The 17,719-nt window shown below is 35.4% G+C and overlaps 1 protein-coding gene across 4 annotated transcripts in view; it reads left to right on the top strand.

The window, feature by feature from the left end:
• Positions 1–5,281: 5,281 nt before the first annotated feature.
• The window catches only part of LOC136028380 (zinc finger and SCAN domain-containing protein 10-like), a 28,676-nt gene continuing 16,238 nt past the window's right edge, over positions 5,282–17,719 (top strand). For 2 of the 4 annotated variants that reach the window (XM_065706189.1, XM_065706188.1), the window contains exons 1-2: positions 5,285–5,507; positions 12,421–12,664. In XM_065706189.1, coding sequence (XP_065562261.1) covers positions 5,398–5,507; positions 12,421–12,664 — 354 coding nt within the window. In that variant the 5' untranslated portion in view covers positions 5,285–5,397. Of the gene's footprint in view, positions 5,508–12,420; positions 12,665–17,719 lie in introns of all 4 variants that reach the window. The other 2 variants (XM_065706187.1, XM_065706190.1) reach the window with 2 other exon arrangements.

Below are 17,719 nucleotides of genomic sequence, written 5' to 3'. Positions count from 1 at the left end.
AAGCTTGTCAGGTAGCTTAAATCCGCAAGAAGTACCAGTTGACGGGACTACAAAAGCGCAGCCTACACCCATTTCCGACTTAGATCCGTCAGTATATATGTGAGTAAAGTCAGTCCATTGCAGAGTCAGCCTATACCACTCTAATTTTAAAATTATTGTTCCTGAATCATTAATTCTATTATCTAGAGCTAAATTAATTACATTACCTATTCCGTTGAAGCGTGAGGAAAGGTCATCTATATTTGGGGTTGGAACTAGGCCTGGAAGGCCAGCATTACTCATCAGACAAGAATATTTATAGACTGTAGGGGAAAACCTTGGTCTAAACTGGAGATCTTGATTCCATGTAGCAATGCATTCTTTATAAACAATATGATTTGTTGATCCCATTTTTTTTAGAAAGTAACGGGCTTGAAGATTATTTCTTCTCCTCTGAAGTGATGTGACGCCAAGCTCACAGTAGAGGGCTGGGGTGGGGGTGGTTTTTAAGCAGCCTAGAGCTCGTCGGAGAACTTGATTAAAAGCTGAATCAAGTTTCTGGAGGTTGTGCTTAGTTGCTTCCCTATAGAACATGCTACCATAGTCCAGTTTGCTGGTGATTGTTGCTCCAATTAGTTTTGAAACACAAGAATATGGGGCTCCTCTTTTAGAGAGGCAGATTGCATTGACAAAGTTTGCCCTACTTCTCAGGTTACCAACAAGATAGTCGATGTGGTTAGTCCATAGCAACTTTGAATCCAGTAAGACTCCTAGATAGCAAAATTTCTCTGCATGTTGGATGTCCACTCCTGCTAAAGACACAATGGGGGGTTGAGCATTTGTTCGATTTTTCCTTGAGAAAAGAACACTTACTGACTTCTCTGTTGAAAATGACATGTAGTTTTCCATTGTCCAATTTTCTAAGTAATACAGGGCTTTTTGGACTGAAGCCTTAAGGCATCCCCTATCTCGAGAGGAGGCAGCTACTGCAATGTCATCAGCATATAAGTATAGTTTACAACCCAGTATCGTATCTAAGTTTATATCGTGACAATATACTAAAAACAATAAAGGACTTAGTACCCCTCCTTGGGGGAGACCCACATTATTTGGAGCACTAAAAAAGCCAGACGAATGATTTTCTAAAGTTATTTCTATTTTCCTCTCAGTCAAGAAATTACCAATCCATTCCACGATTTGAGGGCTAATATTTAGCTTCTTTAGTTTTGCCATTAGAGTAGGGATATTCACTCTGTCAAATGCTGAAGTCATATCAAGGAAAACAGCTAGAGTTTCTTTTCCTAGGCGGAATCCCTGTTTTATTTGATTTTCAAGCCTCACAAGACAGTCTATTGTACTGCGTTGGGGCAGAAAGCCTAGTTGTTCTGGCTGAACTACTTTCTCAATTTCTGGTAGAACTTTCTTTTTTATCAGTCTCTCCATTAGCTTGCAGAGGCATGAAGTCAAGGCAATTGGGCGATATGATTTTGGGGATGTAGGGTCCTTTTGGGGTTTCAGGATTGGTATTATTGCAGCTTTTTTCCAAAGCGATGGGACATAACCTTCCTTGATGGACCTATTAAACAAAGTTAAGACAGAAGCCTTAAGCAGGGGGGACATGTTGGACAGCATCTCATTGTGAATCCTGTCTGGGCCCATAGCCCCTGGTTTTAATTTTTTAATAATCGTATCAATATCCTGTTCTACAAGTTCAATATCATTCTTAGGGAAGACCTGTGTAGGTTGCATAGTGGGTCGGTTTTGAGTAGAAAGTTGTGGAGGAATGTTTGCAATTAGATACTCTTTCAGAAGTTTTATTTTCTCGGGTGTTGTGGCGGCAGTGGTTCCGTTGTGTATCATGATGCCAGATATTGGGGAAGACCTTTGTCCAGTGTAGACTTTCCAGCTCCTCCACAACTCTTTGATTGATGTAGTCTTCGTAAACTTTGTCTCAATTAGAGTCTTCCATCCATTCTTGATTTCTTGGGGAACAATTTTCCTAAAGATGGCTTGTTTTGCATTCATTTCAATTTTGTTTGTAACTGTAGGATTTCTTCTAAACTTGTTTCTTGCCGTGTTTCGTTCCTTATAAGCTTTTTGGCATGCAGCATTCCACCCTGGTGTGGAGTTTCTAGATTTTCTTTTAAGTTTTACATACCCAAATACCCTTTCACTAGCATTCACCATAACTTGAGTTAACTTCTCATTAAGCTCCTCAACAGAGGTAGGTAGTTCAACATCCGTCAGATCCGAGTCTACCTCTCTCTGCCATTCAGGCCAGGACTCCTTGCGGAACTTCCAACTCACCGACTTCATTAACTGAAGTCTATAAGCAGAAAAATTAAGCACTGACATTACTGGGAAATGATCAGAGTCAAAGGGTGACGGTATAATAACCTCAAAGTCAACTGAAAGGTCTAAAGAAGCAATTGTTAAATCTATAGTAGAAGTCTTCCCATTTAAGGGGTTTAGCCTAGTACCTAGATCTATTGGAGTGATAAGACAAACCATATTTTGAGGATCAGTAATAAAATCTGCCAGTAAATTAGAATTATTATTTGGAGAAGATGTTGAGTCCCACATTGGGTTATGAAGGTTGAAGTCACCAGCAATTATTTTCCTCTCTTTACATTTCTGAAAAGCATCTTTGAACTGTTTAAAATCAAAGTCAGTTGCAGTCCTGTTATAATAGTTGATAACGGATATCCAGTTATCCGTTCCATCCTCTTTGACAGATATAATCCCAATTTCATTTTTTCCTGGGGTAAAATCATCTACTATTTTAAACGGGATATTATCCTTAACTAAAGTCATAAGTCCTCCCCCTGGTCCTGTCTTCCTATCCCATCTAGCCATGCTATAGCCTTTAAAATTTGGGGAAGTTTTCTGTTCATTCAATAAAGTTTCCTGAATTAGTACAATATCTGGCTTACTCCTCACTAGAAGGTTTTTCAATTCTACTACCTTTGATTTTCCCATTCCCCTAATGTTTAGTTGGATTACCCTTGTAGTCATTCTTTGATTTTTTGTTTATGAACACGCTTATTTAATGTCTTTTTCTCTGGAGAGGACAAAATTTTCTTTGGAACAAAGTTATCTTCATCCATACCATCCTCTGAGTCTGTTTCATTTCCAGAAACAAAGGATTCAGATTTCTTCAGTGAAGACAGGATCTTCTGTACCTCTGACTTCGAGCTTTTGCTTAACTTTACACTGGAAGCAATCAGTGAGCACAATGATGACACTACTGTGGTTAGTTGGTCTATTTTTTCTCTCAGTAAGACAACTTCCTTGTTAATTGGTTCCTGTATTTTTGCTTCTGGTGGGATTGAAGGGTGAACAAGGACTGGAAAATGTTCAAAGTTTAAAGCTGGTGGTGGTGTGTGCAGAGTCTTCCCTTTGGTGTCAGTGAAAGCTTGAACTGCATCTTTGAATGATATACCTTTTGTGACTGACGTTTTCAGAATTGCAGCTCTAAACTTGTAATCCTGGCACTCTTTACTGAGGGCAGTGTGCTGTCCATTACAGTTTGCACATCTTACTTTTTGTTCATTTCTGTTTTTGTTTAACTCAGGGCAAGCTGTCATGGGGTGATTATCTCCACAAATACCACAAGTATCTTTACCCCAACAGTTTAGAGAGTTATGGCCAAATTTCTGGCACTTGAAACATCTCAACGGTTTTGGTATGAACTGTTTCACCACAGTGAGGGCACTCCATATAGGAATTATTGTAGGAAAATCCATTTCTTGAGAGAAGTCAACATGTATAGTGTAGCTAGTGTATGGTTTACCATCTCTAGATGTGGGATGAGGGTTTAGTACAGTTGCCTTTGTAACCTGTTCTACTTGCTGAATCTCCTTACAGAGTTCTTCAGGAGTAGCTAAGTCCCTGGGAACGTATAGTACTCCTTTTCTGCTTGAGTATAGCATATTTTCTGGCTTCATTTCAAATTTGATCACTATATTATTCAATGTGAGATCCCTTATGCCTAAGATCTTATTAGCAATGTCTAGATTTTTTGGAACAACTTCAAGAGAGCCTCTAGGACCTATTCGTGGGAGTATTTTCCCATAATCATTTCCTAGAGCTACAGCCAATCTACGCCCTAGATATCCAGCAGAAGTCTTTGATAGAGGGACTAGCATACCCTTGTCATTAGTGTCAGTAATTTTTGTCATATCATGACCTTTAGCCAACAAATTTGGTACAGTGGGACCACCTCTAACTCCCCCACAACCTCCACCCTTCCCAGGACTACCAGGAACCATTACTTCTTTCACGTGACAAGCTTACTTTGCAGAAAAAAAAAAAAAAAAAAAAAAAAAAAAAAAAAAAAAAAAAAAAAAAAAAAAAAAAAAAAAAAAAAGTGAATGCACAAATACGATTAAACAGACCTCAATAAAGTAAAAAGAGAGGCAAAAATACAAGCAAATAAGGGCACTATATACAACACATACATACAAGTAAGCAATATTTCATATGGCACAAGATCTCAAGGAGGTAAAAGAGCCTAAAAGGTGGTCTGAATATCAACCATACAGTCCCTTCACTGTTTTGCATTTACCAAAATTCAATAAACACTTTTTCACCTTCACATTAATTTGTTATTTTTTTTTTTCAACCATCAAAATCTTCAGGTATTACTATTTTCTACAACTTGAATTGTAGCCAAGCAGCGTTTTAACAGCACTTAAATTGATTATTTTGAACTTGTATCACTAATCCCAAGTTGAATAATTGCAGTTTAACCACAAAATGTTTTATTCAACCATGTTCTTATAGGCTACCAATTCCAATAGACTAGAGAACTTTATTATGACTTTTATATTCCTGTGTAATTCTTAAATTACTTTCTTCTCAACTGTTCTTCTTTTCTCCCCTAACTTGGCTTTTAGAGGAGCTCAAATTTTAAATTAAAGAACAAAGAACTTGTTAAATGGATTTCATAGACAAGTCGTTTTCCAACAATCAGATTTCAAAATTTTTGCGTAAACTTCCATTTATAGAATGTCTAGTCTATGCAATTTTGCTGTTTCTTCTTTAACCTGGATTTACTTTAATTTAAATTTTCTGCTTAGGAAGCCGCTCATAGTCTTCAAACTTTTGTTTGTTAGCCATCATAAAAGTTTTATATTATTGTAGTGATGATAATGATGTTAAGTTACTTAACTAAAGATTCTCGTTAACTATCTTTAGCAAAAGTTACTGAAAAAGTTACTTTTAGTAACTTTTCTATCGTTCCAGCTGCTAAATAGCCTCAGCTGGAACGGAAAAAGTTACTTTTAGTAACTTTTCCGTAGCTTTTAGTTACTTTTTGTCTCAGCTGGAACACGCTCAGGGTTTTTAATCTGGGCCAATTCAAATTGTCTCATTTGGATAAGCATTCAAAAGAGACTTTTTCTGCCGAACTGGACTATGTCAGATACTGCATCAACCTCTCAAATATTGATAGTAAATCAACAGGAAAGTTGTGTGTTCTGTGATGTCAAATTTGAATCAAAAGAAGAACTTCAGACACATTTCAGGTAGGCTAAGGCCATTTATGATTTCCCATCTCAGCTATTTTTGTAAACTTCTTTTTGTGTTCAGAGCCATGCCGCTCACAGTAATAGCTAGGGGTAGAATTTTAATTTAGGGCTTATTGGTATCTTGGAAAGTAGCCTAGTTGTCAGATGACTGAAACTTGAAAGAATGTATTTAAAGTTTTAATGATCACCTCAGACAATATTTTGAGGCACCTATTGTTACTCCTTCTCCTTCCTTAGGCCACAGGTCTTAGATAACCTTTAGTAGGCTAGTATTTTCATTAGGATACTTAAGTCAAACCTTTCAAAATAGATTATCTATTCATATAATGCTAAAGAAAAAGGTAAAATTCTAGTTGATTGACTTGTTTCTATCTCAGAAAGGGATTAGGTTAGGAAATGAAATTTTCAGGGATGGGTCTACCAAAAGTTTCATTTTTCTAACCTAGTCCCTTTCCAAGATAGCAAGAAGTCACTTCTCAAAGTCAAATCAGAAAAATTCCAATTTGCAAAATATCAACATAGCTAAGAAATAACTTTAGAAACTGAATTGGTAAATGTCAACTTCTGTTCCAAGTGCTCTAAAGTGCACAGGCCTATTATTGCATATAGCAATATTCTGACAATCACATATTGTTTCCTTGTCATTATTAGAAAAGTGCATCCATTCTGGTTGACCCTCCTCCTCTATGGGGCAAACTAAAAATAATTAACGTGGGCTTGCCTACAGGTAACATTACCTATAGAACAGAGTATATTAGTCCATGAGTTCTGTGGCCAGTGGGGCAAGGTCTGTATTCTGTATTTATTTAATAAAGCTTGTTTCAGTTTTTTTTTTATAGATTTTTTTCACTCTATATTTAATAAATATATTTACTCTATAGGTACTGTTACTTGTAAGCAAGCCCACTTATGCATTTTTAGTCTTGTTAGAGGGTATTTTAGAAACCTAAAAAATGGATGCACTTCTCCAATAATGACAAAGAAACAATATGTTGCTATGTTTTGCAACATAGCTATAAATAACTATACAAAAAATAACATAGCTATAAATAATATAGCATAATTAACTTTGCATATTGTTCAGAAAACAAAATACAAAGAAACAATATGACATCAGAATCTTGCTATGTGCAGTAATATGAACTTTAGAGCACTTGGAATGAAAGTAAACATTTTCCTTGAATAAATATAGAATACAGACCTCACCCTACTGGCAACAGGGCTCTTGGACTAATATGCTTTGCTCTATAGGTAATTTTACCTGTAAGCAAGCCCACTTTACACATTTTTAGTTTGCCCTATGGAGGAGGAGGGTCAACCAGAAATTGATACCCTTCTAGAATTAGATCACTTGGAATGAAAGTAAATATTTACTGCTGAATTTTATTTTCTGTCAAAAATTATCATTAGTAGGATCATAATCCAATGTCAATGACAGAGATTATGGCAGCATTATAGCCTGTAGTTAGGCCTGTTAAGAAAGAAACATGCTAATAAAACAAATGTTATTTCATAATAAGCACCAGAATTGTAGCTAATCATTTTGAAAAGCACTTCACTTAAGCCCAACAACCTTCTCCTCCTCAATGTGCAAAATATATAACCCAAATTATGTATAGTTTGTGCTTTGTATATTATGGGGGTAGGGATAATTGTAAGTAGATTTCTTCTAGAAAAAATGAACTCCAAATTTTCTGTATATTATTATGTTTTTGGAGCTTGTGTTTTTTTTTCAAATAATTTTCTTCATCTAACTGTTGATAAGCCTACACTCCATAGAGCTGATCGGAATCCCTTGCTGTTAGATCTTGTCATATTGCATGATCCTGATTCCGTCATTTGTAATGATTCTTTACTGCCAATTGCTAGTAGTGACCACCTAGTTACTCTGTCCATGTTGTCCCTAAATTGTCCTACTCAACCTAAATTTTGTCCTCGGACTTTCATTGACTATGAGGCAATACAACAGGAACTTTATCTGCAACCTGGTCAATGCTTATCACTAGTGACATCAATGAGTCTTGGTTAAATTTCAAAAAAAGAGTCTCCTTGCTCTTGAAAAAAACACTCCATGGTTATTTTTAGAAAACAGCCTAAAACACTTCCCTTCCTCACTATGGAAGTTAAGAAGCTGATTAACCAGAAATCTAGAGCTTGGAAACTGTATATGAAGAAGAGGAACCCAGAGACCCTGTCAATTCACAAGGCAGCACAGAATTGTGTAAAGGATTCTGTCAAAAAACTGAAATCTGCTTACAAGAAAAAATTAGATTCTGACATCAAGTTAAACCAAAAATCTTTCTGGAGACATGTCTCTGTTAAAAACCTACTACACTCATTACCTTAAATCGCATTTGCCAGCGAGATAAGGTGGTAGATCCTCCTGTAGCTCTTGCTGGTGGTCAGTGATGTAATTATGTTGGCCTAGCTTCCCAGTCCAGCCTCCACTCAGCCCTCTCCCAGTCCCTGTCAACTCCAGCCTTGAAGGAGTGGGAGTCTCAGCTTGGATGGTAGACTTGGATAGGCTATTCCAGAGGGGGACCAACCAAAGGGAAAAGAAACCACGTCATTCCCTTCTCAGACATCCAGGCAGGTGAAGCTTAAGACTGTGACCTCTTGAATTGTTAGCCAGGGAGGGGGTGAAGATCTGGTTCAGGTGACTGGATTTGAAAATTTTGCATGCCATGATCACATCTCCTCTATATCTTTAATAGGTGAGGGTTGGAAGTCTCAGAGATCCTAGGCAATCCTGGTAAGGGACATTATTTAAGCTTGGTTGCTCTCCTTTGGACACTTTTAAGGGCTCTTGTGTCCATTTTATTTTGGGGAAAGGCCAAACTCAAGGTGGGGACAGACAAGGGATTTGTAAAGTTTTATAACCACACATGACTTTCTGGTTACAAAAGAGCGCTTAATGAGTCCGAGAGCTCGATTAGCTTTTGCAACCTGAGTGTGGCTGTGGAATTTTAAATTTTTGTCCACAATGACGCCTAAGTCTCTCCTTGGCAACTGCTTCCAACTGATCACATCCTATTTGGTAGGGATGGTGGGGGTTATTGTGCCCTAAGTGCAGTCTCCGATAGATAAGGCTGACCTTCTAAATGCACAATTTGCTTCTGTCTTGACCCAAAACTCAGGTACCTCCTCACCAGATCCTCACTCCCTATCCACTGACTTAAGTGCTAGCAATAGGATGAATCCTGTGTCTGCCAGTTTTAGTGATGGTAGTTAATCATCTGTGGTCACAAACAATGGTCCATGGTTTATTGAGCCACTCCCTATCTACTGACTTAAGTGCTAGCAATTGGATGAATCCTGTGTCTGCCAGCTTTAGTGATGGTAGTTAATCATCTGTGGTCACAAACAATGGTCCATGGCTTATTGAGCCACTCCCTATCCACTGACTGAAGTGCTAGCAATAGGATGAATCCTGTGTCTGCCAGCTTTAGTGATGGTAGTTAATCATCTTTGGTCACAAACAATGGTCCATGATTTATTGAGCCACTCCTTATCCACTGACTTAAGTGCTAGCAATAGGATGAATCCTGTGTATGCCAGCTTTAGTGATGGCAGTTAATCATCTGTAGTCACAAACAATGGTCCATGGTTTATTGGGCCACTCCCTACCCACTGACTTAAGTGCTAGCAATAGGATGAATTGTGTGTATGCCAGCTTTAGTGATGGTAGTTAATCATCTGTGGTCCCAAGCAATGGTTCATGGTCTACTGAGCCACTCCCTATCCGCTGATTTCAACCTTTCAGACACCTCTTGTTTATTCTTATTGGACCTCTCTTTGGTAGATCAATCTTTATTGCCAAATGGAATAACTGAATATGCTAAATTTTTTCCTCCAAAAGGCTGGGTATGTATATTCTAACTACAATCTTGTTGACTGATTTTCATACCCCTAACTCAAATAATTTCTAAATTAGCAAAAAACCCTCAAGTAGAATTTTACCCTATTTTATAATAAAAAATAATAAGCCATTTTGAAGAAAAGAATAAATTCTTGATAAAAATTTTTTAGCCTATGGGCTTCTTACTATCTTGGAATATAGAAACTCTGTCTTGTTGACTACAATCTTGACATTGATGACTTGAACACATCAACACAGGTAGAGGTTGCTGTTTTTTCACCGAGCAACCAAGCTCACAACTATATTTTAAAAAATTCCTTATTTTGGTATTTGCTTGTTTTTTGAAAAGCTTATGAGGGTGACTACAAGTTCTCTAAAAATTCTCCTGTTTGAGAAAGTCCGGTATGGTATTCTCAGCATTTAGAAGGTTGTATGCTCTATGCAGTATGTAGTTATGCTGCTGTTACATTGCCTCATTTGCTTCTATACATTAGAAATGGTATTCTGAGCTTATGGAGATAGGATCAATATGGGACATCACAGAGATCTTTAATGTGTTTTGTTGCCCTTCTTTGGACTGATTGTTGGGCTTCTTGGTCAGTCTACCTTTCTAGGATTTATTTTTAGCCCTGGATTCATCCTGAAAGTCTTACTCACCCAACTCAACTACTTTCCAAGATAGTAAGAAGCCCCTAGACTAAAATTTGTTTGCTAGAATTTATACCTTTCTTCAAAATGGCTTATTATTTTTAATTATGAAATAGGGTTAAATTCTAGTTGATGGGCTATTTGCTAACTTAGAAAGTATTTGAATTAGGTGAACGAACCTTCCAGGAATGAAACCAGGGCCTAATGTATACTCTGGGAAGATACTTTCAAGCTACTATCCTTACTCTTTCCTGATTCTTAGGGGTTAGAAGATTGCATATACAACAAGTCTGTACCTTCAAAATTTTGACAAGAACAGTTTTGCTTAATTTTGGGTTTTCATCTGCTCTAATTTGAAAATATAATTCATTGAACTTCATTTAGTTAAGCCTTATCTTTGATGTTTTCTAAATTTAAGAAATCGATTTTTTAATTGTTTAAAACATTTAAAGTCAGGATTGACCAACAGTAAAAGGCCCAAAACACTTTCCTCGTGTCTTATTTTAGCAGCAGATCTGTTTCTTAACGATTCGTGTGCATAACACAAAGATTGTAAAAAATCATCAAAGTTCATTGTCCTTTGAAGAGAGAAGGAGTGGAAATAACTTAGCTACTGGTCAAGACTAAAAATGAATTTAAACTGCATGGATATTGTCAATGTTACTGCAGACCACCAGATGATTTGTTAAAAGTTCTGAACCGTTTTTGCAAACATTATATATAGTTTTAAGACTACAGAGTGGTAAATATTATGATAGAGAGATCCTCAGTTAGGACTCTTAATAGGCTATTTTATGTTTTGTTACAAGGTAGATTGGTCTAAAAAATGGCTATGACCCACTGGTAGATTCAGGGGGTAGTGAGACCCTGGGCCCCTCAAGATTTCTTCTGGCTCCCTCTTTTCCATTTTTTTACTCTTTTTATTAGAATAAATCTATTAATTTGGTCAATTGTTGGTACTCTTGTCATATTTTCTCCCCCCAAGATTTTGCTCATTGTCACATTGGACCTCCCCAAGATTTTGGTCTAGATCCACCCCTGCTATGACCATTGAAACCTCCAAATATATAAAATTTTATAATTGTCAAAGTCAAATCTAGAGCTACATAAAGACTTTGTATTAGTTTTCCTATTACTAGAAAAGAAAGCACAGACACCTAATATGCCAACAACATTTTTATAGTCTTTAATTGGAAGAAGAAAGGGAGAAATTAAGCTAGTGATGATAATTGCAACACTGCCACTTTTTCTATTTGAAGTCATGTTCTTTCTATAACACTTAAAGCCCAGCAATTAAACTCTGTCGAAAAAATGGGTTTAGTTTTGTAAAGGCAAGCAACACCTATCATATTATAGTGAATATAATCACATAAGGCTTGTAGTTTGTTAGCATTAATGGACCTACAGTTTCATTTTAAAAATATATCATGCATTGTTGAAAATTGTCTAGTATTGATTAAGTGTTAAGAGTCCAAAGTGTAAGGACTACTGATCGGAATTCCTGTGCACCTAAAAGAGTTTTTTTTTAGACTAGTGTAGACTGTTTGATGCAGAAACCTGTTCTTGGTAATCCTGATTTTTTTTTTGTGGACCTTCAGGTTTGCAATGCTTATTTGGAGGCTTTGTTGCTTATGTATGGCTAATGGTAGTTTTTTTGCAAGGTATAGAAGAAAACTTTATATACATATATATATATATATATATATATATATATATATATATATATATATATATATATATATATATATATATATATATATATATATATATATATATATATATATATATATATATATATATATATATATATATATATATAGGTAGTCATATTGATAAGCAAATTTTTATTCTTAGGAAACATGGCTAAGAAATTTCAACTAGCTAAACATGCTTAAAAAATATCAACTAGCTAAATTTTTTAATTAGAAATCATAGCTCATTAGAAGTTTTGTGACCAAAAGTTTATAGTGACAAATATGGCAAATAAGTCACAAAATCGAAAAAAAAATATATTTATGAGCTGTTCAAACAATGGTTTCGGATTATGCGAATGATGATTAACCGACAACAGAAGTTCATTAAAGTAATGAAGGGGTTCCAATTTTAAGCAGCCAGTATCCCTTTGAATCCCAGTCTTTGTACTTTTCTTAACTTAACTTTTCTTACTTTTTCAAACATTTTATATTAGTAATGGAATTTGGTAGCCTAGCCAATTATAGTTACTAAGATATATATATATATATATATATATATATATATATATATATATATATATATATATATATATATATATATATATATATATATATATATATATATATATATATATATATATATATATATATATATATATATATATATATATATATAAAGACATATTGATAAGCAAATTTTTACTCTTAGGAAACATGCCACTGGTGAAATACCTATATTAAATGCACTCCAGAAACAAGGAAGGTTCAATAGGAAGCCTGCAATCAAAGCTGATGGAAAATCTAATGGATATACTACAGAAAAAATCTGTTGTGATGAATGCACAGAACAATTTGAGACTGTTTCCTTAACTATTCAACATAAGCATAAAAAACACAAGAATTCTACAATTCGCTACTACTGTATTTATTGTGGCATGCAGTTTCCTTTAAAGGTATTAATGTTATTATTGATTAACTGAAGTTATTAAATGAAGCATCTTTTTTGCCACATATCTTAAGCCTCATATAGTGTGAGGTATTTGGTGAAAATCTGTAATTTTGTCATAATAACAAAATATTCATCCCCAGAAGACTTGCCTCAAAAGTACTAAGGGCATATAAGAAGAAATTAAATTAGTTGAGTTGGTTAAATGGAAACTTTCAGCATACAACCAAATAGTTTTTTTTGGAGGGGGGGGGGCATGCTGTCTAATGGTCCACATAGCACAGATACCAGTATCAGATTCCTTGCTTTTGAGCACAAGGGTAGTGTGTGGCTGGGGGTTTATCATCCAATGCTTCCTGTGTTTTCCCCCAAGATTTCTCCAAGTACCCATTTGGAGTTGGGTTGATTCTGCCTGAACTTACCCATTCTAAACCAAATAATCAGAAACATCAGGACTCGAACCCCTCCTTTATGAACACAGAATTTGAAGTCTAGTGTGGTAACCTGTTGGCTAGCCTAACACAACCATATGTATTTTTAAAAATTAGGAAAATCTGGCTTCTAATTTCTAATGAAAAAGACCTCCATATGAAGTTAGGTTGATTTCGGTAATGGTAGGCAATTAAAGAAAAGAAATATGGTTAATTAACCAGCAAAAATTTATCTAAGTACATTTTTTATAATTCAAAAGTGATTGGAGACCAACCAGCCATAGAAGGGGGGGTATTTTCAAAGGGGTAAACGCATAGACCTATGACACCTCACACAGTAAGAAGATGTTGCTTTTCTTTGAAGTTACTTTTGGAATTGATAAATATTGAACTCTTAATTTATGGGAAAAGGTGCTGTCAAATCTAAATACTTGCTCTGACTGATTTGTTTTCACTCTTCAATATGGCAATGTTGATGGAAATGTTATGCTGCCCTAAAAGCTTCATAATTGGGAAATGGTTAAAAGACAAATCTTAGAAGATTGTGGATTTCAGGTATAAATAGATCTAAGGTGGGTACAAAGGGCAAGATAGGGTTGTATTTTTTGTCCTTGACACTCCAGGGAAAACTTGTCCATAAAAAAATTTTCTTCTATACCACAGAGTTAAAGGGTAATACAAAATCCCTTGAGACACAAAATCCCCCAAAAGTATTTTTGCTTAAGGGTTAAGATAAAAAAGAAGAAGTTAGCACCAGAACTGTCTTAATTCTTATGTAATTTAGTTTGCCTTAGTAAAAGTTCCTGATTACTATATCAAAGAGGCAAATGAGACCATGAATGAGGTTGTTCTAGAATAATGATGCTTATCCGTCTCGGGCCGCATATTATCACAGACCACTCATTACATCTCTTATCTCACTCAGGCCACATATTTTCACAGGCTACTCATTTCATCGTTTATCAATCTCAGGCAATATATTGTTACAGACCACTCATCACATCCCTTATACCACTCAGGATATATATTTGCATATGCTACTCATTCCATACTTTATCCCTTTCAGGCCACATATTGTCACAGGCTACTTATTTCATCCTTTTTTCCTCTCAGGCCACATATTGAATGAATGAATGATTTTATTTTATAACCCATCAATAACACAAAGGCATGACGATGGAGTATCAAAAAGAAGAAAAAAGAAAAACACATTCACAAATAGGAACAAATATATACAAAACAAAAACACGGATAAACTAGACTCTTCAAAAAAGTAACCACTCCAAGGGTGCCAAACCTCTTTTAATGACACGTTTACAGATAATTTATCCAGCTATACAATTGGGTCAAGAACTCTGTAATAATCACCATGCTACTCATTTCATCCTTTATCCCTGTAAAGCCACATATTGTCACAGACTACTCATTTCATCCTTTATCCCTGTCAGGCCACATATTGTCATAGGCTATTCATTTCATCCTTTATCCCTCTCAGGTCACTTATTGTTACAGGCTTCTCATTTCATTCTTTATGCCTATCATGCTACATATTTGTCACAGGCTACTCATATCATTCTTTGTCCCTTTCAGGCCACATATTGTCACAGACCACTCATTATATTCCTTTTCCTACTCAGATCACATATTGTCACATGCTACTCAATTCATCCTTTATCCCTCTTTGGCCACATATTATCACTGACCCATTACATTCCTTATCCCACTCAGTTCAGATGTTGTCCCAGGCTATTCATTTCATTCTTTATCCCTCTTGGGCCGTATAATATCATGACCACTCATCACATCCCTTATCCCACTCAGGCCACATATTGTCACAGGCTAATCATTTAAATCTTTAATCCCCCTCAGGTCACATATTGTCACAGGCTAATCATTTCATCCTTTACCTCTCAAAAGCCACATATTGTCGCAGGCCAGTCATTGCATCCCTTAAAATTTTTACAAGTGAATATCTAACAAAAGCAATCGGAAGTTGAAAATATAGTTTTTAGAGTTAGGGGCTTTCTATCCCTAAGAAGAGGATGAGAGTAACTCGGTAATTTTAAATTATAACAATCACATTATTTGTTGTATTTGGAATGTAAAAAAAAAAAAAAGTAGGTTCTCCACTGAGAAAAAGATTCTGTCAAAAGTTTAATATTTAAGCCTATTCAAATTTTTCTTTTAACTTAAATTTGAATATAATATTTGGTAATCTGAGAATAATTCCTGAGCCAAGTGTTAAACAGCAAGGAAATAACTAATAATTTAAGTACAAGACCTGTTGAAAGGGGTGGGGCTAATGCTATTCCTTAAGGAGGGCAGAAGTGACTCAAATATTAAATAGTTTGTGTTGTAAAAAACAAATTACTCATCTTTGGTTGCAAAAAGAGACAAAATCAGGAAATACCATTTTTTTTTTAATTGATTAAATTCGAATAATAAAAATAATCAGCATTTTATTTGTACAAAAGGACCGTGCAAAAACGAACAAGATAAAACCTACAAGCAACAGTACTCATTACTAAAGACATACATACATAAACACAGCCTATCATAAACCTAGAGAAAAAGAGCTCTATATTTCCACACTGATCTCAGGAATTTTCATAGCTTTAGGATTTCCCCAAATGCTTCTTTTTCATTATTCTTATCCAATAATTTTTTTCTATAAAATTTACCCAGGTTAGGTTCTTTTGCTGTCTAGGCTAACCCATATTATTTCTTCTTTCCCTATGTGGTCACCCATCGCCTCTAATACTTACCAAACAATCCAACTCATCCGCCCGCACTCCTGTCTTAGAGCAACTCTCTATTAAATTATAACCTCAGTAGATAATGAGCTTATGATTATCACTGGAAATTATTCAGGAAAGAGGAAATAGCCCCTGTTTTGGAAATTTTTTAAGGTTCAATATCTCTTCTTTTCAGGTTCGTGACTTCTCTGTGCTTTCTATCTATTCACTGTAAGTGGTTAGTTCAGAGAGTGAGTAGAAATGGCTAAACTTCAAAACCATTTCTGAGCAGAAAGGGTAAAGAAAGTGGTAGCGATAATTTTTACTGCTTCTGAACAGACAATAGAAAGTTTATGATTGTTTATGGAAATCCTCAAGGAAGGAAGTTTTTGAAAACTTTCTAGATTCAACATTTCTTTTTTCAGGTTCATGACTTGTTTGTTTTCCATCTTTTTGCTGTAAGCGACTGGTTGAGAGAGTGAGAAGAACTGATCAAGCTTTAAAAATCATTTCTGAGTAGAAATGATTAAAATTAAAAAATAAAAGATTTTCGAGGAGCAAGTGAATTAGTCCTTTTTTCTGCTTCTTAATGGGCTGTAGATGACAACAACAATACTCCTCTTATTACCACACTTATTCAGAAAAAATTGCATTATTTGAATTATTGAATTATTTGAAAACTTCAATTATTTGAATTATTTAAAAATTGCATTAATTGAATTATTTGCAGAAAACTTCAGCAAAAAGGAAATAGTCTTCCTCTTTTTTTCACTTTTGAAATTGTCTACATTCAACATATTTTTCCTGTTAGTTCTATTGCTTTTCTCTGCTTTTTTTCTTTACACTGAATGTGGCTAGCTTCCGGAAATGGTAAGAGAAACCGTCAAAAAACAAAAACAAAGAAGTTAGTGGAATCGGTGTTCTTTACTGCTTCTTAATGAGCATTATATAACAATAACAATACTCCTCTTATTGCCACAGCAACACTCCTCTTATTGCCGCAATTACTCCTTTTAGCATTACTAATTCTCTTATTGTTTTATAGCTTTTTTTATTTTTATTTATTTATTATTACGAATAGCGGTAAGCATCAATGCTTGTCGCAAAAACACAAAAACACAAAATCATAATACTAATATAAAGTAAATTGGCAACGACAAACTAAACAGCAAAAACTTCTAAATAAAACGACACTACACAACAAAAGCGTCTAAATAGAAAGGTGTATTTACTAATGCACTCTTAAAAATTCGAACACTCTGCCTCGACAACCTCCAAAGGCAAACCATTCCATGGTCCGGCAACTCTACTAACGAAAGATAATTGACCAATTTTTTTCAGTGGTTTTGGGGGATATAATTTATAATCATGCTGACGAGTAGAGTGATAATGGCTAAATTTAAAAAATAAATTTGGATCAACATCATCCACTCCTTAAATTATACGAAACACATTTACAAGGTCATTGCGACGTCTACGAAACTTCAACGACGAGAGTTGAAGCCTAGAAAGTCTCTGCGGATAGGAAAGGCGCTGAAGGTATGGGACCAATTATGGTTGTTATGGTTGTTATTATTAAAATATTTGCTTTTTCTGTCACTTTCATCTTGTTCTCAAGACTTCTATCAAGTGTAAAAGCAAAAATCTGAAGAAAAAACCTGAAGGATTCACTTGATTTTTATTTTCATATGTCACCTCAATTCTACTACTAAATGGAAAGGGGTCGGGGTCAGGGCTATAATTTGCTATGGAACAGAGGGGAAAACTGCCCCTCTCAGACCTCTATTTTTTCCCCAGACCCCAGTTTGCCCCCCCCCTACTGAAACTTATTTTCTCCAAAAATGTGATCAAAACTACAACAAGCCTGGATAGTTCAAGCATCCGCTGAAACCAGTC

This window comes from Artemia franciscana, chromosome 6, assembly GCF_032884065.1.
Source record: "Artemia franciscana chromosome 6, ASM3288406v1, whole genome shotgun sequence".
NCBI lineage: Eukaryota > Metazoa > Arthropoda > Branchiopoda > Anostraca > Artemiidae > Artemia > Artemia franciscana.
The sequence above is the reverse complement of the archived record's forward strand: the minus strand, read 5'-3'. Positions and strand labels throughout refer to the sequence as shown.